This window comes from Nanorana parkeri, unplaced genomic scaffold, assembly GCF_000935625.1.
Source record: "Nanorana parkeri isolate BGI_ZX_2015 unplaced genomic scaffold, ASM93562v1 scaffold630, whole genome shotgun sequence".
In the NCBI taxonomy this organism is placed as follows: domain Eukaryota; kingdom Metazoa; phylum Chordata; class Amphibia; order Anura; family Dicroglossidae; genus Nanorana; species Nanorana parkeri.
This window is the reverse complement of record NW_017306898.1, coordinates 918328-942962: the sequence shown is the minus strand read 5'-3', so window position 1 is coordinate 942962 and position 24635 is coordinate 918328. Positions and strand designations below refer to the sequence as shown.

Below are 24635 nucleotides of genomic sequence, written 5' to 3'. Positions count from 1 at the left end.
AAGCAAGCACAATTTCCCGACCGCCCGGGGCGCAAGGCTCCTGCCAGGGGTTGAGACGACTATGGTCCACCAACCCGAAGACCAGTGGACCCCGATCCTTCGGACCTGCCGAAAACAGGTCCCACAAGTACTAGGTTGGGGGGATCTCCAGAAGAGAAACCCCCCAGAGGCGGGAGAAGGCAGAGAACCCTTTATAAGGGCACAGAATCTCCTCCCCAACGTCAGGAAAAGGCCCCGAAGGTACCTGCACCCTCAGTCTCTGTGGGTCAAATTTCAATCAAAAATGTGCCAATTGTGCATTAAGTGCAATAAATAAATCTAAAGTGCCAGTGCACCTCGCTGACAGGCCTTAGGGGCCGGAGTGCAAAAATATTGCCCCGGACTAGCCATAAGGCCAAGAGGCGTTGTGCAGAGAAATGCAATAGTGCCGTGTCCATGTGCACAGTGAATCACTTGTGGGGTCCCACACACTAGTAATTTTCTGAGCACCCCTGGGACACCACCCCCAGGGGGCACAGCACCGCGGGCTCTGCCGCCCCTTAACCCTCCAGCCAGACCAAGCAAGCACCCATTCCCATCAGAAGGGAGGCACCTTCAGAGATCCCTCCGCCGGAGCCCACCCATTGCAAAGGGTCGAAACCTCATCCAGCACCTACCAATTACGCCAGGAATTACTAAGCCGCCATCTACCCTCTCTCTTAAGGCGACGGCGGCCGTTCTGTTCCCGACAACTGATAAGAACAGATACTACACTTGATCTTAGCCAAATGGTGCATCTGCCACTGTTACTAGTTATCAATACAGAGCAAGAGCAGGGCAGGGAAGGGCAAAGGTAGAGACCGTGGCAGGGCATCTCACTTTTGGAGATGCAAGACATAATATCTAAGCTCCTGGGCTGACCCATATCTCAAGACTATACTGCCCAGATCTATTCATCTGTTATAAGCGTATGTGTATTCAGTTTATGACTGTAGCCAATTGCTTACAATAATACGAACAAACAATACTGTCTGCATGTCTAAATGTCTCTTTATATTTCAGGGTCCGGTCTATAAGCTGGTATGGTCTCCCTTCTGCCCAGACGTGTTCCTCAGTTGCTCAGCAGATTGGTGTATACACTTATGGCGTCAGGACATCCTGAAACCCATCCTAACGTTCTCAGCCACTACAAACGCTGTGCATGACATCATGTGGTCTCCAACCTCACCGCTGGTGTTTGGAGCAGTGAATGAGGATAGGGTGGAGATCTGGGATTTGGATGTCAGCATGTGAGTCATCAATTAATAATTGTTTAGGACATGTTCTTTTAAAGATTGTTTTTTTAGAGTTTAAATAATGTAAATAATTTGCATACATAACAATCCAGAAAACAGCATACAATGCAAGTCTCCCCCCACATCACACGCCAAATACAAGCCCCCATGTGAAAACAGTGTAAATGTAGAGCTGACTTCCAACCTGCAAGCCACCATATGTAGAGTGAGGCAGCCGATTGTTCGTTTACAAGTGAACTCAGCGATGCCGCCGGGATCACATGTAAATAGTCTGCAGCCTCCCCTCCCCCCAGCACTTACCTCTCTCCTCGCTGGCTCCGTCCCCCGGGCTGCGCCGCCGAGTCTGTCTCCTCACTGCAGGGAGCAGAGCGGAAGGGTTAAAAGTAACCCGGCCGCTCCGTGTAGACAGTGAGGGGAGAGCTGTGCTCTTCCTTTCTCACCTGTCACAGGAGTTCCAGCACAGTGCTGTGCTAGAACTCCTATATTGGAGGTGACAGGGTCAATAAAGAGAACCTGTCACCTCCAATCGCTATCACACAGGGGATTGTTTTCTCCTGTGTGATAGCAATAAAGTTAGGTGGAAAAAAACAATTGATTAAAAAATTAAATAAAAATTAAAAACAAATATGAAATAATTAAATAAAAAGGTGATTAAAAAGTAAAAAACAATAAGAAACAAATTATTAAAAAATAAGAAAATAATTATAAAAAATAAACAATAATAAGATTTAAAAAATTATAAAAAAGTAAATAAGGTAAATAAAAATCTAAAAAAAAATGACATTGGCGTATTGCGGAACCTTGTCTTGGGGCGGCAGGGAGATTAAATCCGGTCCTGGTTGTATAGGGAATTTCCTATTTATTTATAGCCCGCTTTTGCTACCAGCTCTTCAGTCATATTTCTTGTATATTTTCTCTATTGTCCATCGAGGGACACAGCTCTGGATAATTTGAGACATAGGGTTATGGCGCTGCCTCTGGGAGAAAATCCATTTCTCCTAGAGGCAGCGGCATAACCCTATATGTCTCGAATTATCCAGAGTTGTGTCCCTCAATGGACTCTGAGAAAAGGATTTTACTGTAAGAACAAACTCCTATTTTTAATTCACACGACAGGTTCTCTTAAGCATGAAATAGTGACTTTACACAGTGACAGCCTCTCTCTATACACATGTGATTATTGTCCCCCAACTTTTTGTTTTGTACAGATTAGACCCGATCATTGTGAGTTCTGCCAAACCGGGAGTGAGACTCACAACGCTGCTATTTGCAAAGAACACAAACTGCGTCCTGATAGGTGACAGCAATGGACAAGTTAGTGTGTACACGCTTAGAAATGTGTCAAGTTTGGATACACCAAAGGTGAGATTGTTTTTTTGATTATTTAAAGCTAAACTCCGGCCTCCCCTCCAGTCTTTCACGGTTGTAGCGGCTCCTCTCCTGGACTGAAATATCTTCCTCTGATGTCACTGCACGCTGCGAGCTTCTCACAATGTGCATTAGAAGCTGCAGCAAGTCACATAGAGCTCCGCCTCAATTCCTGGCTGGAGGATGTCCAGCCGTTTTTTCCCCAGCCTGACTCTCTCGGGCCCCGCCCCTTTCATTGATTGGATTTCTGTTCTTTCAATCATGGAGGCTCAGTATTATTACTTCGGATGGTCTGCATGCAATCTGAAGATGTTTCGGAGACACAAAGGTGTCACCTTGAGTAAAGGGACTTTCGTGTCTCAGAAATGTAACTGGTGGTATGTCCAATTTTTGTAATTGAAATTTTTGCATCCATAATCGCGGCAACTAAATAGAATTTTTATTCTTGGAGTTTTTTCCTTATGGATATCACAGCATTACCTGGCCGAGGACCCTCCACCAAGCAAGGCATTATAGGTGTGGGACAGATGGTATATGAGGTTTTTATTGCTTTCTGAGCCCCTGCTAAGCAAAGTCACCCTCTCTATTGGTCCTGGTGACTAGGCATGCACCCATACCGTTTTTTTCCGGTATCAAGTACGAGCACCGATATTGTTTTCTCTGTACTCGCCAATACCGATGTCATGTGCCCGATTATCAGGAAGTCGGGCGGCAAATCATGACCTGTCGCCCGCTTCCTGATTGCCTGGGAAGCCGGTGTTCTATCGAAAGAACACCGGATTCATTTGCTGAGGCTGCCTGGCTTCCTGACCAATCAGGAAGCCGGGCGGCGGGTCATGAGGTGCTCCGATAAGATGAAATGCTCCCATACTTTCCAGCGGTACTGAAACTTCCAGATCTCCCTATGACCGGCAGTGCCGAGGGAGCATGGAGCCGGATTCCTTTCCAATCAGGAAGCCGGGTGGCACGTAATGAACCGGCTTTCTGATCGGATAGTAAGCCGGCTTCACTTGTTTCTAGGCAGCCTGGCTTCCTGACCAATCAGGAAGCCGGGAGACGTGTTATTACGGGCCGGCCAGTTTCCTGCTTGGGAAGAAATCCGGCTCCATGTTCCCTCGGCACTGCTGGTCAGAGGGAGATCTCCCTCTGCCCGGAAGTTCCAGTATCGGAGGTAATCGCCCAAATATTCGGTATCAGCACCAATACCAATACTAGTATCGGTGCATCCTTACTGGTGACCATTGTCAAGAGAGAGATAATACAACATTTTTCGTTGTTACCACAACAGTAATAGAAAGGAAATCATCTTATGGTGACGGTGACCCTGGGTGACAGCTATTTCCTTCACTTCCTGTAGTGTGCGTGGTACAGGAAGTAAGGTCATTTATGTGTGGCAATTAAATTTTTTAATTTTTTGGACCAAATCAAGTCTATCAGCTTATCCAGAAATATATTGATGGTTCCTTAGGCCCAGTTCACACCTGGGCGTTTTGTAGCGCGTTCCTGCGCTCTGCAAAACGCTCAAACACCGAAATCCCATTATTTCCTATGGGTATGGTTCACACCTGAGCGTATTACAGGCCGTATGAACGCGCTACAAAACGTCCTTCGCGTGTTTCCATTGGGATACAGCCAAGTAGCCCTCGGAAACGCACGTTTGTCGCACGTTTCTTTTACCGCGAATCGCGCGACTAACGCGCATATTCAATACGCCTAGGTGTGAACTCAGCCTCACTGACTCTATGTAGCCTGTGCTAAATGTCAATGAACTGAGTTTAAATTCCAATCAATTAAACAAAGAAATAATGTCTTGATCGATTTTTCAATTGATATTAAAGATCTCTTGTATGTGGATTGTGTATAGAATAAATGGTGGGCATCAGCTGTGATCTGCCCCAGAATAGATCCAGAAACCGAACAGCAGTTACATCTATTCGGCGAACATAATGCCGAGGTTGAATGTATCCATTAAGCCAGCGAAGGGTTTGTTTAAACACAACGCAGGCCTCATAAATTCCTGGCATGCTCATCCATCCCTGTAAATATTTTATTTCCTTTTGTTTTATGGCAGACGTCACTTTTTATGACAGCTGTCCGAGTCCCTTCCATCGTCCCGTCAAACGTATGGAGAAATCTCCCGGCTCTGTCCTATAAATCAGTCCGCCGGCCCATAACGAGGGCATCTTTCTGCTTTCTTACAGGTGAACGCTTTATACGATGTCATTGGAGCGACTCTGGCTAGCCAACTGTAATTTATTGGGAGGTATCGGCCCTAACGAGCAGATTAGGTGACATCACAGAACGGCAAAAAGACAATAAAATCAGTTTGTATATAAAACAGGTGTCGCGTTTACATTTATTTCTAGATTTTTATTTTTCCATCTCAATATGTTTTATTGGATTTTCAAGGTATAAGACATACAGACGTTGTCAAGTAACAGTTGTAAAAGGAACAACGTGTCGCCGGCATATAATTTTTTTTTGGTAATACCGTGTTTCCCCGAAAATAAGACACTGTCTTATATTTTTTTGGCTCAAAAAAACCACACTAGGTCTTATTTTTGGGGTAGGTTTTTTTTTTAAATGTACAACAATCCAAAGTTAGTCCAAAATGGCAAAGTTAAGAATAGGGTGATCAGGGCAATCAGGGGTGCCATAGCTTTCCAAGAGCAATATGGTAACCAGAATGAGCGAAGCGCGCTTTCACTATTGATTCCTCACAGGTGGAGTGCATTTGGTATCACTCCGCCTGTGACAGAAGTCGGCGCTATAGAGGAAGCATCGGCTTATGCGACTCCGCTCCCTGCGCTACCGCCTCGCTTCCTCTAGCGCTGGCTTCGTTGGCACCGCTGATTCTCTTCCGCCTCCCCGCGGCTCTTCAAGTTCCCCCTTATGCCACCACCGGCTTTGGGAATGGTCACAACTAGGTCTTATTTTCTGGGTAGGTGTTATTTTCTGGGAAACAGGGTATGTGGCTTTCATTGAAGAAAGGAATCCCTGTCGATTACTGGTAGAGCCAACAAATAGGTCTGCAGAGGTAAGAGTGCGGTTTGTGTTATGGCAAGACTAACCAGCCAGGGGGGAGGGAAAAGAGGAAATGAAGAGTAACTGGAGAAAGAGAGTAAGGGCAGTGGGAGGTAGAGAGAAGAGAGAAGGAATACCCGGGTGCCGCGGTGTATTGGGTAGCTAGCGAATAAGGTTATGTGTCACCAGGGGCGTCCCGAGGCTGGGTGACACCCGGAGCGGTTACCGGGTGTCGCCCCGCTGAGACGTCACCGCGCGCGCGATGACGTAATCGCGCGCATCACTCTTCTGATACCTGCCGGCAGCCATCTTGGTGATGGACGCCGGCAGAGAGAGGAGGGGGACAGTCACCCGGCGGGATAAGGTATGCTGCCGGGTCCCCTCCTCTCTCCTGATACTGGACATGGACCGAACGCCTGACTTTTCAGAGGGGGGTGACACCAAAATGACTGTTAGTCATTTTGGTGTCACCCCTCCAATGGTGTCACCCGGGTGCGGGCCGCACCCCCCTTGTGACGCCACTGCGTGTCACTGGGTCACTGGGTCAAGGGTGGATAAGAAGATGGAAGACCATGGGTCCCATATTTTATGACATTTCCGGCTCGTGTCAGTTAGAATGCAGGGGTTATTGAAATGTCACATCTGTAATTTCATTAGGTTCTATTGGCCACAGCACTGTGCGATACAATGCATCTGGTGTGAACGTCCCTTAAAGTGAATTTACATCTTTATTGTCTATTGAGGGACACGGGAATTCTTAGACTGCTGGGTTATACTGCCACATAACTTTCTGCTGCATATATCTACCACAGCACTGGGACTATACAATCATCGTCAGCCAGCATATCAATCCACCGAGCTGACAGTGACTGTATAGTTCCCGCACAGACATTACTTGGCGGGACTAAGGGTCAGGTAAGTCACCGGTGATCTCTTCTTCACACCACTGACCACCAGTGTAAGGGAACACTTTACCACTGACCACCAGTGTAAGGGAGCACTTTACCATTGACCACCAGTGTAAGGGAGCACTTTACAACTGACCACCAGTGTAGGGAACACTTTACCACTGAGCCCCAGTGTAGGGAACACTTTACCACTGAGCCCCAGTGTAGGGAACACTTTACCACTGAGCCCCAGTGTAGGGAACACTTTACCATTGCCCACCAGTGTAGGGAACACTTTACCACTGAGCCCCAGTGTAAGAAATCACTTTTTCCCCGATGTGGGTAGTCGGGATCTCTGAGTTTAGTGATGCCATTTGATCATCAGCCTGTAAAGTTTGTCTGGGAAATCCAAATGTTTGTACAACTCAGCCGGCGATTTTATTTCCGATAAGGTCGGTTATCTGAGAAAAAGCCATAAAAGCGCAAATCCCTTTACAACAGGTAATGATATTTGTGTATGACAAGATAAAGCCATCGTTGCAGCAAAAATGATATATTATATCCCACAACCAAACAATAGTGCTAGACGGGTTTTTGTTTTTTTTAAGTGTTTTTAAAAATAATTTTTAATATTTTCAATTCTACCGCTAAAGTTAAAATAATACCCGCTGATCTTGTGGTATAGGACCTTGTTCAGGCATTCCCTGTTATGGGGTGACAACTGTGCTCCTGTGTTGTCACCCTGCCACCTATGACCCTGGTGGAGACTTCGACAGCCATGCTGAGACACATTACGCAGTCCATTGTGGTTATTATCATGGAACTGGTTCGGTGACGTGCAGCTGACGTTGGTTAGAGTGTAGACAGAAAGTGGCTGAAAGATGCTGGAGGAGATCAGAAGCAATGAGATGGAAAACGAAAAAAGGTCACGCACTGACCAATGAGTACTCGCCATTTGCTAGCAAATTTAAAATACAGGGTGCAGGGCTGGGCTGCCGCATACGGGTGTAATGATAGTGCACCAGCGTAGGGGAAGGAGCGTTCACCCAAAGGTAAGTATAGAGGGGGGGGGGGCAGGGGGGAGGGGGTCCCCCCTGTTCCCGTCTGGCTTGGGGTGTCCTTGTTTATGGGAGCAGCTTCTTCAAGAGCGTCCTGATAATCTTGAAGAACAGATTACTTTAAACTAGGGATGCACCGATACCACTTTTTTAAGACCGAGTACGAGTACCGATACTTTTGATCAAGTACTCGCAGATACCAATTACCGATACTTTTTCTTAAAGGGACAGGTCACATTTTTTCTAAAGCAATACAAACTAATGCTTTAAGGTCACTTTCTTAATATTATGATTCATGAGATGACGAGGGAGCATGATGCCGGCTTCCCGGCCAATCAGAATGCCGGGCGCTGCGTCATTACACGGCGCCCGGCTTCCAGATTTGCTAGCTTCCTGACCAATCGGGAAGCCGGGCAGCGCGTCATTGCACGCTACCCAGCTTCCTGATTGGCCCGGAAAGTCGGCTCCATGCTCTCTCATCACAAGTGACGAGAGAGCATGGAGCCGTTTCCTGGCCAATCAGGAAACCGGGCAACGTGTAATGATGCACTACCCAGCTTCCTGATACAGGAAGTACTCGTGCTAGGTATCGGAGCATTTGGGCGAGTACGAGTACTAACCCAAATACTCGGTATCGGCACCGATACTAGTATCGGTATCGGTGCATCCCTACTTTAAACTGTGGATCTCCTAATGGAGGAAGGATCTATCACTACTTTTCCCCTACACATGCCCATGAAGTACAACATTGCCTTCCTATAACAGGAGTTTGTTTAGAAGTCGTCTGAAAAAACAAGAACTCTATCCAGGAATGGAAGGCGAAATCAGACGTTCTTTACAGGGACACAAAGATCCTACGATGGCAGATGCATTGCGCTAAGCTGAGGGTTTGTGTTAATCCAGCAAGCTGGCCATGGGGACATCTATAGATGGTTGGAGTGTGCCTGTGTGATGGATATCTGCGGATGCCTCTGGCCAGTGTGAGATTTAGCTTTCAATGGTAGCACATTAATGACGGAGTCCACTCGCTTACCACGTCTTTTAAAGGGCCTCTTTGCCCACTTTTATTAGAACCAACATAAAAGTCCACACCGGTGTTTCCCTCGCAGGGGGTCTTCAAACACAGTACAGCAAATAATGTTTGTCCAAGTCTCACCGACTCCAGGTTGTCACACATACTCCACTTGTAAACGGCTCTCTCTGCCTCCTCGGCTGTCTACGAGGTGCCTCTATCACAGACAGCCACCTGGCTCCCCTCTGCCTTCTGGGTGGAGTCCTCCTGACTTCCGAACATCGCTGTTCCTCTTCCCAGCTGGAGTCCAGAACACTAGCCCGCACACTTCCCATAAGTGCAGTGCACAGGTGTGCAATCAGGTGCTGGCCACTACTAAACAATGGACCCAGGACTGGAGATTTCATCCCTCCCAATTCTCTTAAAAATCTCCCAGTTCCAGGATCCCATGCCAAATCCAGTAATCCTGGGAAGAGCCACAAAGTCAGCTCTTTCCCAGTACAAAACGTGCCTCCTGGAACCGGTTAGCCCCTCTGGCTGAGAGTCCTGGGTGACTACAACCCCCGGTTCTACCGTGGGATTGCCACACAATACCACACCAGCTTGAAAGGCAGTCTACCTAAACCTGAAATTTCTGTGTTTGGTAGTTTGTGGAAAACGTAAGGTACAGCAGCCGCGGCAAAAAGACCTTTAAAAGCCCCAAATACATGCTAAAATTAATGCGATGCGTTGGATCAAGCCAAGAGTATTCTCTCTTCTAGAGTGTAGTGTCGAGTGGAAGGATACTTCTACAAGCGTCCATGTCACCGCTTGGGTAATGTGTACACTTCCCAATGGCTGTTCAGGGACAGGGTCCTATCAGGCTCCACAAGACTACAGTGGGGTCACAAAGAAGGGCGACGAGACCGGTTGGAGGTGGGCTCGGTCTCTAAGTGAAAAAAATACTCTATAAATGTTTTTGGTTTTTAAATTGGTGAATCTGTGGAAGGGGAGGTGAGAAGGAGGGATGGGAGGTGAGGGTAAGTTTGCCCTGAGATGGGCTTTAAATCACCTGACATTTGTTATTTGTCTGGCCAGACCTGGTCATGCTGGGCCATAAGCATCTCTGACTTATAGGTGATTTTAGGCCAACGCATGCTTAATGGATCACCCATTCATGTTATAATGACAGCTATAGGTTACTAAGTCAAGTGTGGAAATGGTCACCCACAAACATCTAGTGATCACCAGGGAAGTGAAGAGGTACAGTTAGGGTGGCATGCCACCCAATACAGACATTTGAGTTATATGGTAGATGTGGGAGAGTTACACCTCCTGCCCGTCTATCTCCAGGGGACATTATTGGTGAAAGCGTATTGGTGTTGAGTTCCCCGGCCTGAACACCTGCTGTGCCAATTATGAGGGACTTCCACCATCCCTGCACTGAGTTCCCGGGTCTGTACACCTGCTGTGCCCATTATGAGGGGCTCCCACCATTCCTGCACTGAGTTCCCGGGTCTGTACACCTGCTGTGTCCATTATGAGGGGCTTCCACCATCCCTGTGCTGAATTTCTAGGTCTGAACACCTGATTTTCCCATTATGAGGGGCTCCCATGATTCCTATGCTGAGATCTTGGGTCTGCATGCTTGCTGTGCCCATTATGAGGGGCTCTCAACATTCCTGCTCTGAGTTCCCAGGTTCAAACACCTACTATTCCCATTATGAGGGGCACCCACCATCCCTGTGCTGAGTTCCTGGGTCAGCTCACCTGCTGTGCCCATTATGAGGGGCTCCCAACCATTCCCGGGTTCAAACACCTATTCCCATTATGGGGGCTCCCACCATGCCTTCTAGATTTTTTTAATCTGTGACGTAAACGAGGGTCTGGAACACCCAAAATTCCCAGGCAGGGCAGGCGTACAGTCAGAGATTATGGCAGAGATCTCAGTGTTGGAGTATCCAAGACATATAAGAATTTAGGGGCTGGCTCAGCCCACCAGGTCCCAACTGTAACTAAAATATCACTTTTAGGTGTCCTGACCCTATAAACCAATACAATCCATACTACTTGACAACACAGCAGTGGACTGTTTCCCATCACCAGCGACACTTCAATTTGCTCTTTACATTTGCCTTGGACTTCCAGGTGATCACTTATAGGTTTTCCACATAAACACTGGACATGTGTAAGAGGATGAGTTTACTGGAGGACAATGTTCCCATTTGCCTGTTTGCACACTTCGCATGATGGCTTCGTAAACTCTCTTAAGCTATTATAATCTTTGTAAGTAGAAGTTTATTGACCGCATGACCCATTCTGGCCAGGATATCCAGAATTACCCATCACATTACAGAGAATTGCGGTATTTCTCATGCTCACTTGAACATTATAGAGAAATTCTTCTCCCAGCCAATGGGACTCTGAGAAGAAGAGTATAAAATGCCACGAGACCTCTGTTTCTGCATCTCTTCCTTCATCCAGTCCACACAGAACTGTCCCATCTCCAACATGAGGGCCCTGTCTGTGTGTTGTGTCCTGCTCACCGTCCTGGTGGTGGCTGAACAAGTTCAAGGAGATGGACAGTTCGTCAAACTGTGCGGCCGAGAGTTCATCAGAGCGGTCATCTACACCTGCGGAGGGTCCAGGTGGAGGCGCTTCCTGGTCGGGAATCCCCAAGACATGGCTGGTAGGTGTTATATAAAAAAGCCTTTCTGAACCAAGGTGCTGTGGCACCCTGGTGCACCTTCTGGCTTCCTAAGAGGGTCCCTTAAAAGTTTGTGGCAGTGGGACTGTGATATGAAGGGGGTCTCATGATGTCAAGGCAGGCTCCAGATGGGGGCTCATGATATGAAGGGGGTCTCATGATGTCAAGGCAGGCTCCTGATATGAAGGGGGCTCATGATGTCAAGGGAGGCATCTGATATGAAGGGGGCTCATGATGTCAAGGCAGGCTCCTGATATGAAGGGGGTCTCATGATGTCAAGGCAGGCTACTGATATGAAGGGGATCTCATGATGTCAAGGGAGGCATCTGATATGAAGGGGGCTCATGATATCAAGGGAGGCATCTGATATGAAGGGGGCTCATGATATCAAGGCAGGCTCCTGATATGAAGGGGATCTCATGATGTCAAGGGAGGCATCTGATATGAAGGGGGCTCATGATGTCAAGGCAGGCTCCTGATATGAAGGGGGCTCATGATGTCAACCCCCCAGTACTTCCAGGTATGGAAGAGCATGTACATTACAGGAGGGTGAGGAGGGACCTGCTCCTGAGAGCTTACACTCTAGTAGGAGGATTTCAGTTCTTTCAATCATGGAGGCTCTTCATCATATGTGCAGGGCCGGATTGACTCTCTCTGCTGCCCTAAGTCCCGGGCCTTGGTTGGCCTCGTGGGAAATCCAGCCCTGCATATGTGAGTGTTACCCAGGATGGTCTGCATGCAAATACATGCCCACTCCTCCCACTCTTGGAAATGCCCACTCCTCCAGGCTAACATCCACCCATCCAGGCATTTGGACATTTGCATAACTCCTCCCAAGAGCCAGGCCACTTCTTGCATCAGAGCTGAGTGCTATTGAGAGGAATACTGAGACAGGGTACTCTGATGTCTAAAATAAAGTATGTAATGAAGATGGAAACGTTTTATTCAAAAATGGTTTTGATTGGCCGGTGGGAGGAACCAGGGAAGGAAAAATATAAGGAGATATAATGTCAGCTTGAATTGTGGCCATGTTGGAGGTACCTAAAGCTGTCCTGATTTTAATCTTGTGAATAGGGGATGTAGGTCCCAAGGAGGGATGTAGGGATGTAGGTGCCATTTATAAAATGACATGAAAAAAATGTATTGAAACTCATCAACCAATCAGATTGTAAGAACCGGTTGGGTTCTGACATTTTCATTGAGGAAGCAGCAACATTTCTTTTTTTTAATCTTTTAACAGAACGGGAGAATTTCTTCGCTTTCCACGGTGCTGACACAAAGGAGAGCGGGCCCCTGCCTACAGACCAGAAGATGACCTCCCAGGTGGGCTATGAGGACCTACAGCAGACCGGATCTCTGGAAGAACTTTGGGGGTCCCAGAAGAACACCGTCCAAGAGAGACGAGACCTGAATGAGCTGCTGACCACGGCCTGCTGTAGGACCGGCTGCAAGAAGAAGGACTTGAACTCACTCTGCTAGGGGGGCCAGCCAATGTCACATGTTAGCTTGGTAACAGTGCGTGTTCAAGTGTCACATGACCCGTCTGTATGACCACACCCACCTCACTGCTGGTACTGATAATTGTGTTTCATCAACGTGTTTGATAATGATTTGTAAAACTCCAGACCTCATTGTCATATCTCTGTACAGGCATTCAATAAATATAATTATTTGCTGGATTACGTTGTAGACTGATGACTTATACAAAGCTGATACATACCGGAGTAACCCATTAAAGAGACCCTGTCCCCAGACCATTTATTTCAACAACACTCCTTCCATAACATATGTGCATTTAACATATTTTTAATACATGCTATTTGGGGATGAGCTCAGATTCTGACCAAACCCGGTCTGAACCTGAGCTCCTCCAAACCTGGAAGTGTTCTGGGGCCACCTGCCCATTGAGTTGCGGGCCGGGACATTCCCTACCCCACAGCTGAACATTCACAAAGGTGTGGGATAACTTTGCTGATGTCATTGACCTTATATGGCCACATAACCTTATATGGTCATTGACATAATATAGCCATGTGGCCATATAATCATTGACCTTATATGGCCACATAACCTTATATGGTCATTGACATAATATAGCCATGTGGCCATATAAGGTCAACAACGGCACTGTATCCTGCTCCTTTTCTTACGTGCAAATGCAGGTGGGGAATACTCTGGTCGCAGCTGATTGGGTGGGTGGCCCCAGGGCACTTCCAGGACCTGGTTTGGTTCAAACAGGAGCTCATCCCTAAATAACATGTATTAAAAAGATGTTAAATGCATATATAATCTTATGGGAAAATTTGTGTTAAAATAAATAGTCTAATTGAGTGGCAGTGGAAGGGGCTTCCTTCCGTGTTTGAAAAAGCTCCTTCCATGTTGGGAGAGGCTGCTTCAATGTTTTTGGAATCTCCATCTGTGTTCAGAGAAGCTTCTTCTATGTTTAGAGAAGCTCCTGCCATGTTTTGAGAAGCTCCTTCCATGTTTGGAGAAGCTCCTTTAATGTTCAGAGTGGCTCCTTTCGTGTTCGGAGAGGCTCCTTCCATATTTGGAGAGGCTCCTTCCATGTTTGGAGAAGCTCCTTCCATGTTTGGAGAAGCTCCTTCCATGTTTGAAAAAGCTCCTTTTGTGTCCAGAGAGGCTTCTTCCATATTTGGAGAGGCTCCTTCCATGTTCGGAGAAGCTCCTTCCATGTTTGGAGAAGCTCCTTCCATGTTCGGAGAGGCTCCTTCCATGTTTGGAGAAGTTCCTTCCATGTTCGGAGAGGCTCCTTCCATGTTTGGAGAAGCTCCTTCCATGTTTGAAAAAGCTCCTTTTGTGTCCAGAGAGGCTTCTTCCATATTTGGAGAGGCTCCTTCCATGTTCGGAGAGGCTCCTTCCATGTTTGGAGAAGCTCCTTCCATGTTCGGAGAGGCTTCTTCCATATTTGGAGAGGCTCCTTCCATGTTCGGAGAGGCTCCTTCCATGTTTGGAGAAGGTCCTTCCATGTTCGGAGAGGCTCCTTCCATGTTTGAAAAAGCTCCTTTTGTGTCCAGAGATGCTTCTTCCATGTTCGGAGAGGCTCCTTCCATGTTTGGAGAAGCTCCTTTCATGTTTGCACAGGCTCCTTTCATGTTTGAAAAAGCTCCTTCCATGTCTATAGAGGCTCCTTAAATGTTTGGAGAAGCTCCTTCTGTGTTCGGAGAGGCTCCTTCCATGTTCTATGGCTTCTTTCCATGTTCTGTGTTCAGACCGGATTTGTTCTGAACCTGAGCTAATCCCTAATGTCCTTTACCTCCATTGAATAGACATCCAAAAGCCCTGAGACTGCCATTGGGCGCCGCCATGTTGGATGTGCTATCAGCCGCTCACAGTGTGCAGTAAAAACAGTGGAAGCAATGTCAGTCCAGGAGCGGAGCCGCTACAACTATGTAAGACTGAAGGGAAGGCCGGAGTTCAGCAGTCAGGTAACATCGGAGTATAGATCTCTAGAATCACCAAGCAACCAGCAAATGACGGATGGAATGTATGGACAGTTAATATTTACTTGCAGTCAAAGTGAAAGATGAGTGTAAACACATCATACATTTCCTGTAGCAAAGGTCTCGACCACAGGAAGTATTGACACAGGTATTAATGTGAGCAGTGATAGATTGCGGGGAATTATATTGGGGATTGGTAGAACGTGACATAATTCATTCCGCACTTTCACATTACACAAAGCAGCCACCGACTCGGACAAAGTCCCGTGCAAACGCTGAACTGCTGCCAAAGAACATTTCACACCGAGGATTTCCTCTCCTCCTGTTGGGGCTGCGAGACCAGAACCCATCAGTGTCCTATTGCTCATTGCTTAATCCCTGATGGAGGGGGATTCCTGAGCCCCGAAATGCGTTGGCTGTGGACACCATCTTGAGATTTGTGGAGCCAATCTTTGTGGACTCTTCAGATGATGACCTGGCGCTCGTTTTTAGTCTTGATATGGATTTCTCATTCTGGGTGGCCCCTGCCTCTGGAGCCCCCCCCCCTCGTTTTGTGACGAGCTGGCAGAACTAAGCCATCAGGCCCCAACATTGCTTCCATGCAAATGGAGAAAGTTTTTGATCCAGCGCCTCATCTCCACCCCCCCAGCTTGTGATTGGTCACTGAAGGAGAGGCAGCAGTCTAATGAACTCATCTGTCACTCTGCTTTCCCCTTCTTTCAGCATGTTTGACCCTTGTTTGCACTTGAGCACAACTGACTGACTCCATTGCTGCCCCTTCCTTTCCCGGGCTGAGCTCTGCTCTAGGGACTGGAGGAGGCTGATGCTGGGGGTTAAATTCAGGAATGTACACTAGATACCTTTAAAAATACACTTAATGACGTGTTGGGTTGGTGTTTATGTGTCTGAAGTTCACCTATAAGGCCCGGTGCAGACCTCCGCAATCCGGGATCGCGCGGTCCTGCACAATGCAGGCCGGTATTTGCCGCGCGGCCCCATTGATTTCAATAGGGTGACATCCGCATGGCAATCGCAGAAAAAAGGTACATGTCACAAGGGGGGTGCGGCCATTGGAGCGGTGACACCATTGGAGGGGTGACACCAAAATGACTCGCAGTCATTTTGGTGTCACCCCCCTCAGAAAAGTCGGGCGCTCGGTCATGGACCGAACGCCCAACAGTGTCAGGAGAGAGGAGGGGACCCGGCAGGCATACCTCATCCCGCCGGGTGAATGTCCCCTCCTCTCTCTGCCGGCGTCCATCACCAAGATGGCCGCCGGCAGGTATCAGAATACTGCCGCGCGTGCGCGATGACGTCATCGCGCACGCGCGTGGTGACGTCACGCAAATGCGCAGTGACGTCTCGGCGGGGGTGACACTTGGTTACCGCTCCGGGTGTCACCCAGCCTCCGGACGCCCCTGCATGTTCCATTTTTTTTTGTGATTTACGATGCGCGGCTGTTTTAGCACGTTCCGCCCGGCGCGACTTGGGGGCCATTAGAAAATAATGCCACCCACAGCGCGATCGGTTCACACCTTGGCGACTCCTGACCGCGCGGCAATCCGCACGGAATCGTGCACGAGGTGTCGCGTAGGTGTCCTCTGGCCCTAAGACCAGGATGGACAGTTCACAATGGGAGAGGGAATGAATGTGCACCTAGCAAGCTATTATAAGCACGTGTCATGGAGAGGACGTTGTGGTACACAGAGAGTTCCGGAACAGGACAGCAGTGAGCTGCTCTAGGATTGGATTACATGCACCTTGTTCATTCTGTGTCCATATCTCAATCAAAGCCATTTAGAGGAAAGGGTTGTATCCTAAAAAGACAAACAAGGAGGAGGGGCTGCTCCGATACCGTATACTCCCAAGTCACTGCTGGCATTATGAGGATACCAAGTTGTAGATCAAGCTTAGTTACAAATCTGAACCCCTTCACTGAAAACACGGATTAAAGACACAGAAACTTGTTTTTTTAATTCAAAACTTTTTTTTTACTGTCGTTTCTTGCAAACTTTAACAAAATAAATATGTTTTATACAAAAAAGAAGAAAGGCAAAAACAGCAGATATCTGCAATTGTCATCATCTGGTTAAATCTGAACACGATCTACTTTAAAGGTAGGCAGAGTGACTGATCACCACCCATCATGGAACTACAACCCCAGCATGCACTGCGGTGATGAGGCCGGTACAGATTGTAGCACAACGGCATCTGTAAACAGCATCACAAACCAGCCCTGTCACATCTCGTGCTGTCACTTGTAGTTCCACAACAGCTAGGAAAACTAGAAGGGAAAGCTGGTACAGTATTTCGGTTTTGCTGGGAGGATTGACTTGTCTGCTGGCTACAGTTCCATCTCTCTGGGACTAAAGCAATGAGATTGGTGCGTTTGCTTTTCTAGCACCTTCCACCGTTGTGTGTTTGTGGGAAGACGCTTAGGGTTCATTCAGATGGCCGTACAGGTCCATGAACGCCCGTAAAGACCCGATCCCGGAAGGGACAGGTGCTGAGTGTAATTGTGCGCAGCAGCCTGTTCTTCCCTATAGGAGCAGATGGGTGAATGCAATTACACACGGTCATGCGCAGATACCCGAACCTGCACATGCGTGCGGGTCCAGTTGCCCACACTTGGACCCATATGGAAGAACAGGCCGCAGCATACAGTTACACGCAGCACCTGTCCCTTCCGCGATGAGGTCTTTGTACAGGCGTGCACGCTATATGGACGTGCACGCCCGTCTGGATGAGCCCTTATAGTGTAGTAGTTAGGGATGCACTGATACTAGTATTGGTACCGATACCAAGTATTTGGCCTAGTACTCGTACTCGCCCTAATGCTCCAATACCGGAACTTCCGGTCACAGGAAGATTCTGACCAGCAGTGCCGTAGGGGAACATGGAGCCAGCTTCCCGGGCCATCAAGAAGCCGGGCGGCGAGTAATGACCTGCCTCCCGGCTCCATCCTGATTGGCTGGGAAGCTGGTTTCTCGGGCCAATCACACTCAAGCCGGCCAAACAAGATAGAGCCGGCTTCCCAGGCAATCAAGAAGCCGGGCGGCAAGTAATGACCTGCCTCCCTGCTAATTGGCTGGGAAGCTGTTTTCCCGGGCCAATCACACCCAAGCCGGCCAAACAACATAGAGCCGGCTTCTCGGGCAATCAAGAAGCCGGGCGGCGAGTAATGACCTGCCTCCCGGCTCCATGCTGATTGGCTGGGAAGCTGGTTTCCCGGGCCATACAACATGGAGCCGGCTTTTCGGGCAATCAGGAAGCCGGGCGGCACGTCATTACCCGTCGCCCGGCTTCCTGATTGCCCTGGAAGCCGGCTCCATACAAGCGGAAGCAACGGTATCGGTACTCAGTATCGGCAAGTACCAAAAGAAAAATATTGGTACTCGTACATGATACTGAAAAACCGATATTGGTGCTTCCTTAGTAGTAGCTATAGTCCGTTATTGGTTGATAGGGTGAGCTAGGCTGGGAAGGATTACTTACGTTGGGAGGTGGCCAGAACCTCTACTAAAAAAACCTGTGTAGAATATATCTCCAAGCAGGCCTTAGGTGTGTGAGTGGTCACTCTGGATGCCTACGGGGGAGGCCCATAGGACCTTCTCAGTTTCCAGGTGGTGTGGAAGCAAATACAAAGAAAGAAAGACCCCTTTCCTTTATTTTTGGGGTAGTTTGGCCAAGGAGTCTACGGGTTCGGCTCTTGAAAGAAGAGAAGTGAGGCTGCGATCTCAATAAGAAAATTCTTTATTGGAGAGAAACTTCTAGACACAATCACCATATTTCAAGAGTCATCCAGTCACTTCTTCAGGGCTTGTGCTGTGGCAGCTGGGCTCAAAAGTGGCCAACAGGAGACAAAGGACTAGTCACCAGTATTACCTGCAGCTGATATTCTCCCCGTTACAGATTCACCATGACCATGTTCTGCACAGTGTCTGGGTGTGCAGGCAGCCATCTTGTCAGGGCTTTGCTTCCTGATATCAGTACTGCCCCGCGGTGGTTGGTGACCTGATGACTAGTGGAGGTATAATAAAGCAGCAGCGGAGGTGGAGGAAGCACAGATCCGCAGAAAGGATGAAGGAGCAGGGAGATCCTTGCACTGCAATTTCTCAGGTGTAGCTTCCTCTCCAGCAAGCAGAACAGCAGCGACATCACCAAGGCTCACTGTGGTGGGACTAGAAGTCAGAGGCAGCAGGGCCTTAGATGATCTCACACTGCAGATACATATACGAGGCTACAGAAGGAGTCACCTGCCTGCAAGAACTGTTCAAACACCAAATCCTGAAGAATCGGCCTGACACACCATGACATGCAATGTGTGGATTGTGTCTATATGTCCATCTATAATAAAGCTTTTTCATATTGAGATCCCAGTCTTACTTCTCTTCTTTTGAGAATGGAAATCTGGCCAAATGACCCCCCGGGAGTGACTTTTTCCTACTTAGTATGTGAAAACTTCGACATCGTGGCCCTTGTCAGAAGGAATGGAGCCTCAAACACCCACAGGAAGTTCTCATTGCTGGAGTCTCTGAGACAGCTAACAAGCTGAGTGGTGAACAGTGCCCACCCAAATGTGGAATACCAGTTTTCATGAGTCATGATTTCATATAACCAGGTCACCCATCCTCCCTGCAGTGCCCCCCACTTCTGCCTACTCGTAGTACACGGCGTAGACATTGGCCAGAGCAAACAGGGAGCTGTTCTTGAAGGTGTAGGAGGCAAACGTGTCGTTAGCTGGGTCCCAGATACAGCGGCTGCCCACACGCATGCTCTGATCGTTCAGCTGTCCGATGTAGATGAGAACGATTATTTTATATCGCGGGATCATCAGGTCCTTCACTCTGGCTTTAACTACCTGGAAGTCAAAGAAACCAGAGCTTCTATAATACGGATGAAAAGGAAGACGCCTGGCAAAGCATCCATCCCAACACACACCCCACCCCCTGGATTGTCACTGCCCCTGGAGGTTTTGGAGGTTGACTGCAACCTCTAAGGGGCTGATTTATAAAGCCGTGATATGGCCGTGCTAGGGCCACACTGCTGTGCTTGTTTTGGAAACAAGTGAAGCCCTGCTCAAATTGTTTAATAGGGGAAGAAAATACAAATGTGGGAAGTGATCTCATGGTCCCGTGACCTGCTAAAGTCAGGTGACCACTCTCTCCACCAATCACAGAGTGTTAATCTGCAATGCTGGCAGGCTCCGCACTACATTCTGCAATTTAAGTGGTAGCATGCAGAGCGTAGATTGGATGCGGGAACTGCTCTCCCGTATAACCAGACCCCTTGGGGGTGTCTGAATCCGGCTCACTGCCCCGAAGAGACACGGGAATGGATGAATGAATTGGACTTCCAGCGTGAGTCTCACCTCAGAAATTGTCTTTGTCATCTGTCTACATAACTCGGCTTCATACTTCTCCTCCTGAAGATAACTGGTCAGGACGTCCTTCAGAATATTATTCACTGTGGCTACAGGAAAGCGTCTCCCGGGGACTGCGGCAGAAAAATCATTCATAACTCATTAAGAGAACCTGTCATCAACCACCGCAGGTAAACGCACAGAAAAATCAAGTATTTGTAATAATTACTTACAGTGTGTTTCCCTTTCAGACATTTTTACTGACTTGCACTTTGCCTCTGGACTTGCTAGAAAATTTGACTTCTCCAGGAAGAGTCAGTTACCTAGCTCCGCCCCCTCCCTCAAGTCACAGCCCTCTCCTCTTCTGGGAGTGTGTCATTACTGACTTTGCTGGCCCAGCTCCTCACCTATGTCCCCAAAATCTGGGACTGTTGGGGTGTGTACCCATGAGATATTTGCCCTGGCCCCCTTTTATGTACTAGTACTATAGAGTGTCACTTGAGTGACACCTATACTTGAGAGAGTCTGCTGGGGCTGCTGACATCACATCCAAGATGGCGGCACCCAGCAGAGGCCCCAGGTCTTTTATAGGTGAATGAAATGCATAAAATACAATACATACACATAGAATCTTATAGAAAGATTGATATTGAAATGAATCGTTGGATGACAGGGTCTCTTTGTACGTATATACATATGTGTTCCCCCTTTTCAAGAATCAACAGTCGGGAAAGTTGGAAACTTTTATTATTGCTGGAAAAAATCACCGTCTCTATCTGTCCTGGTGACAACTGACTGAGACAAAAAGGGTGATGGGAAAGCGAAAATGTTACAGTTGTCACCAGAACAGGAATGGAGAGGAAACCTTCCAATGGGGACACCTGTGCAGGTAACAGCATTTTAATGGCTTTGCCCCATCTGCCCTGCTCATGCAAGGACAGTTTTGTGTGGGCAGAGTTGAGAACTCTTAAGGGAAAACCTCAGCAGGGACCCCCGAGAGATATAAGATACTGACAAGCACCAGTGCCGACCTCAAGCCAAGCATTCTGGGTTCATTGGGGTAGACGGAGCCTGTAAGTCCAGATGAGTATGTTCATACCTAACTGATATGTATTTTCCATCTGCACGGCCGGACGCTGGACGTCATCGTGGTGTCCCGGTTCGTCGATGTAAGACACCGTGCTCAAAGAGCTGCAATAACACAGATCACATGATGATTAGTCATAGAGCTGGCACCCGATTGTAGAGAAATCTTACCATGTGGCCATAAATAGGAGTTGTACAAATTGGATGGAACGCTGGAACCAATGGGAGCATCCGTTATGTGGGCGGAGTTCTACCCTATGAATTTACTAGAAACCTTTGATGTTGACACAATGTGCCATCATGGCCGGCTACAATTAGACCCAATGGGGCTAATTTATACACCTCCCACCCAACCATATGGTGGGTAGTGATGGGCTCGGGCGTGTTCGCAGCTCCACGTGCCGAGCACGCCGGGAAGCTGACAGCGCGCAGCGCCAATCACAGGTACTGAGACATGTTCCGGGTCCGCAGCTGCAGAGATCGGGAAATGTCTCAGTGCCTGTGATTGGCGCTGCGCGCTGTCAGCTTCCTGGCGGGCTCGGCACATGGAGCTGCGAACACGCCCGAGCCCATCACTAATGGTGGGCAAATGCCGTTTGCATGGTGCTCCATCTAGTGGCAGGAATGCCATGCGAACGGCCAGGGGTGTCCCTACACTTTTCGCCGGGGGCGGGGTTTGTAGTGGTGCACATTACCTGGGGGGGTAATTGGTGTGGGGCCTGGGGTGCATGGTAACAGCGGCTCTATTCGGTGTCCCGTCCAGCTCACTGACATGACGTGCTTGCCGGGACCTAGGCAGGACATCACCCAGATTGTCCTGCTCGGCTCCTGGCAACCAGTGGCAGGCAGAGTATCACAGGTTGCTAAGAGCTCCTAGCAACCTGCGACGCTCTGCGCCGTACCGCTGACTCTGTCCTAGCTCACCGACGTCACTGTTTGCCAGGTGCTGACCGGGACGCCAGCCAGATCATCCTGCTCAGCTCCTGACAACCAATGATGTCAGTGAGTGGGCGGGACTCTGGGCAGAGCATCAAAGATTGCTAAGAGCTCTTAGCAACCTGGGACACTCTGGCCCCCATGTGACCCAATGAGATGCCGCCTCAGGATGTAGGCACATGTCTGTGAACGGCATGCGCCTACATCCTGTACAGATCATAGAGGTCTATCTGCACAAAATCCAGGACTGTTTGGGGGCAGAGTTGGAACGGTGTACCCATAAGATATTTGCCCTTGCCCCCCAGTTACCCAAACTTGTCCCCTTATCTGAAAAGCCACCACCCTTCCTCCTTGGTGAGCCACGTATAATATGGACAGAAGGCTTGGCCTGCTCACTCTCTAGATTCTTTGGGTTTGTGCAGGTTGTCCCTGGGTTTCACTTCATGGCTCCCCAGTGACGAGACGCTTCCTCTCTTCTTCAGCAGGCGGGCTGCCTTGTCCTTCGCGGCGTCCGACATGTCTGCGGAAAGTGACAATGACACCTGTCAGATCCCGGGAATAAAACAACACAAACTGATGATCTGAATGAATGGGGCCGATGTATAAAACGTCCGCCCGGCGTATAGCTGAGCGAATGCCGTTCACATGTCATTACTGCCACTAGATGGAGCTGAGGAGCAGAGGAGATTCCGGCGCTCCTCGGCTCCATCTAGTGGTCATAATGTGCAACAGCCATGCACACGGGAGTCACGGCACATTATGGCCACTAGGTGGAGCCGAGGAGCGCTGGAATTACCTCTGCTCCTCAGCTCCATCTAGTGGTCAGATTGTCATACAACGGCGGACGCTGGGTGGACGTTTTGTACATCAGCCCCGGAGTGTATCTAAAGCCAATACAGTCGGTCACATTGACCAGGACTTGCTCTGTCATGTTGAAGACAGTTTGCATCTCATCCAAGCAGCTTCTTCAGATTCTAATGGGTGCCAGGAACGCAGCATTTCCATCCACACAGGCAGCACAGACATCCCAATGCAGGGGTGGGGCCGCCCCACCAGGCTGTGCTTTAACTACAAATCCCAGCATGCACCGGTCTCAGGGAGTCATGCCTGTAACTGGCAGTCTTGCAATGGCTCATGGGATTTGTAGTTCCACAACTGCTGGAGGGCCGAAGTTATCTACCCATGTGGAGATGGTCAGAGACTGCAGACATGATACAGGGGATGGTCAGAGACTGCAGACATGATACAGGAGATGGTCAGAGACTGCAGACATGATACAAGAGATGGTCCTCAGGTTGGTCCCCGGTGGCCCCCCCATTGGTGGACGGTGATGTCATCATTGCCCCCATAGGTCTCTATAGAGAGTACAGCGGCACCAGACACTGGGGATCGGTGACACGTCTCATGGAGTGGATGACGGAGGAGGAAGCCGGGATTGTCTTTGTGTCCGCTCACCCCGGGGCAATGTGACACCACAGCAGCCCGTCTCCTGGATACCCCCCCTCCCCCTCCATCGCCACAAACACACTGGCACCGGCCCGCCATTGATAGATCCCCTGCCATTAACCCTTCCATGTTTGCCCCTTCGCTTCATGCGGCAAATTGAAAGAATGGCTTTTTTTTAAAATTGTCATATAACACACTTCCTTTTCTAGGGTGACAACCAGGTCCGGGCCCGGGCGGTAGGCAGAAAAGGCAGCCGCCCTGGGCAAAAAAAAAACACAGAACCTGCAACCTAAGCTGCTGTAATTCACAATTCTTTGGCTCTCTTGCCATGGGTGGACTTTGTCCTGATACTGGTGACAACGCTCACACACTGTACTCTATAGAGGGGCAGCGTTGCCACCCTAAAACAGGACTACAGAACAATGCCAGGTATTTTACTCTGCAATACTCAGGCATAATATACCCCAGATATAGGTATGGGGTTAGGAAGGTGACAGCTTGGTGACCAGTAGAGCACGCTGGGCCTTGTAGTCCTCCCCTTAGGCCGGACATTGTATATGAGGAGGAGATGGGACTGAGAGGAGTTTACCTGCTGCACGCGATCACTCCACGGATCCAGGTCAGCGTTCCGTTGCCCTGGCAACCAGGCAGCAGAGGAGAGGGCGGGACCTTCTCCCTGAGGCTGGCGAACCACAGGCAGGAAGCCGAGCGGTGACGTCACTGAGGCTAACTCATCGAACTCTCCAATTACGTTCGAGAGAACAGCGGCCATGTTGGCTGCCTCTCTCAGGCTGAGGCTTGGAACGCAACGCGGAAGTGAGATGCGGTTCATAAAGCGGAAGTAGGAGAGCTGGCCCCTTTGGCTTTTGCGGTTACTGTGTACGGTGCGTGGTCGGCGAGGAGCTATGTGTGAGGCGGTAAGTGGCGGCTTAACTCTTTGTACCCCGGGGAAATAGCCTTCTTTTGTCCAGGGGCTCGGTGCGGTACCCCATAGCAAGCGGGCAGGTTTACCTCACTGTGTATGACACCTGGTTG

At 48.9% G+C, this 24635-nt stretch overlaps 3 protein-coding genes across 3 annotated transcripts in view; 2 read left to right on the top strand and 1 right to left on the bottom strand.

The window, feature by feature from the left end:
- WDR78 (WD repeat domain 78) overlaps positions 1-4939 on the top strand; it is a 32020-nt gene extending 27081 nt beyond the window's left edge. The window contains exons 15-17 of the mRNA XM_018563085.1: positions 1042-1268; positions 2483-2636; positions 4844-4939. Coding sequence (XP_018418587.1) covers positions 1042-1268; positions 2483-2636; positions 4844-4894 — 432 coding nt within the window. The 3' untranslated portion in view covers positions 4895-4939. The remainder of the gene's footprint in view (positions 1-1041; positions 1269-2482; positions 2637-4843) is intronic.
- A 6174-nt stretch (positions 4940-11113) lies between these two features.
- INSL5 (insulin like 5) lies at positions 11114-12788 on the top strand. Its single transcript, XM_018563087.1, has 2 exons — positions 11114-11291; positions 12550-12788. The coding sequence occupies exons 1-2, from the start codon at positions 11114-11116 to the stop codon at positions 12786-12788; spliced, it is 417 nt and encodes a 138-aa protein (XP_018418589.1).
- Positions 12789-19325: 6537 nt separating this feature from the next.
- TCTEX1D1 (Tctex1 domain containing 1) lies at positions 19326-24253 on the bottom strand. The gene is made up of 5 exons (XM_018563086.1): positions 24190-24253; positions 22551-22674; positions 21232-21323; positions 20142-20266; positions 19326-19631 (listed from the first exon to the last, which is right to left on the bottom strand). Exons 2-5 carry the CDS (start codon positions 22670-22672, stop codon positions 19428-19430), a joined length of 543 nt encoding a protein of 180 aa, XP_018418588.1. The 5' UTR covers positions 22673-22674; positions 24190-24253; the 3' UTR covers positions 19326-19427.
- Between the last annotated feature and the right edge of the window lie 382 nt (positions 24254-24635).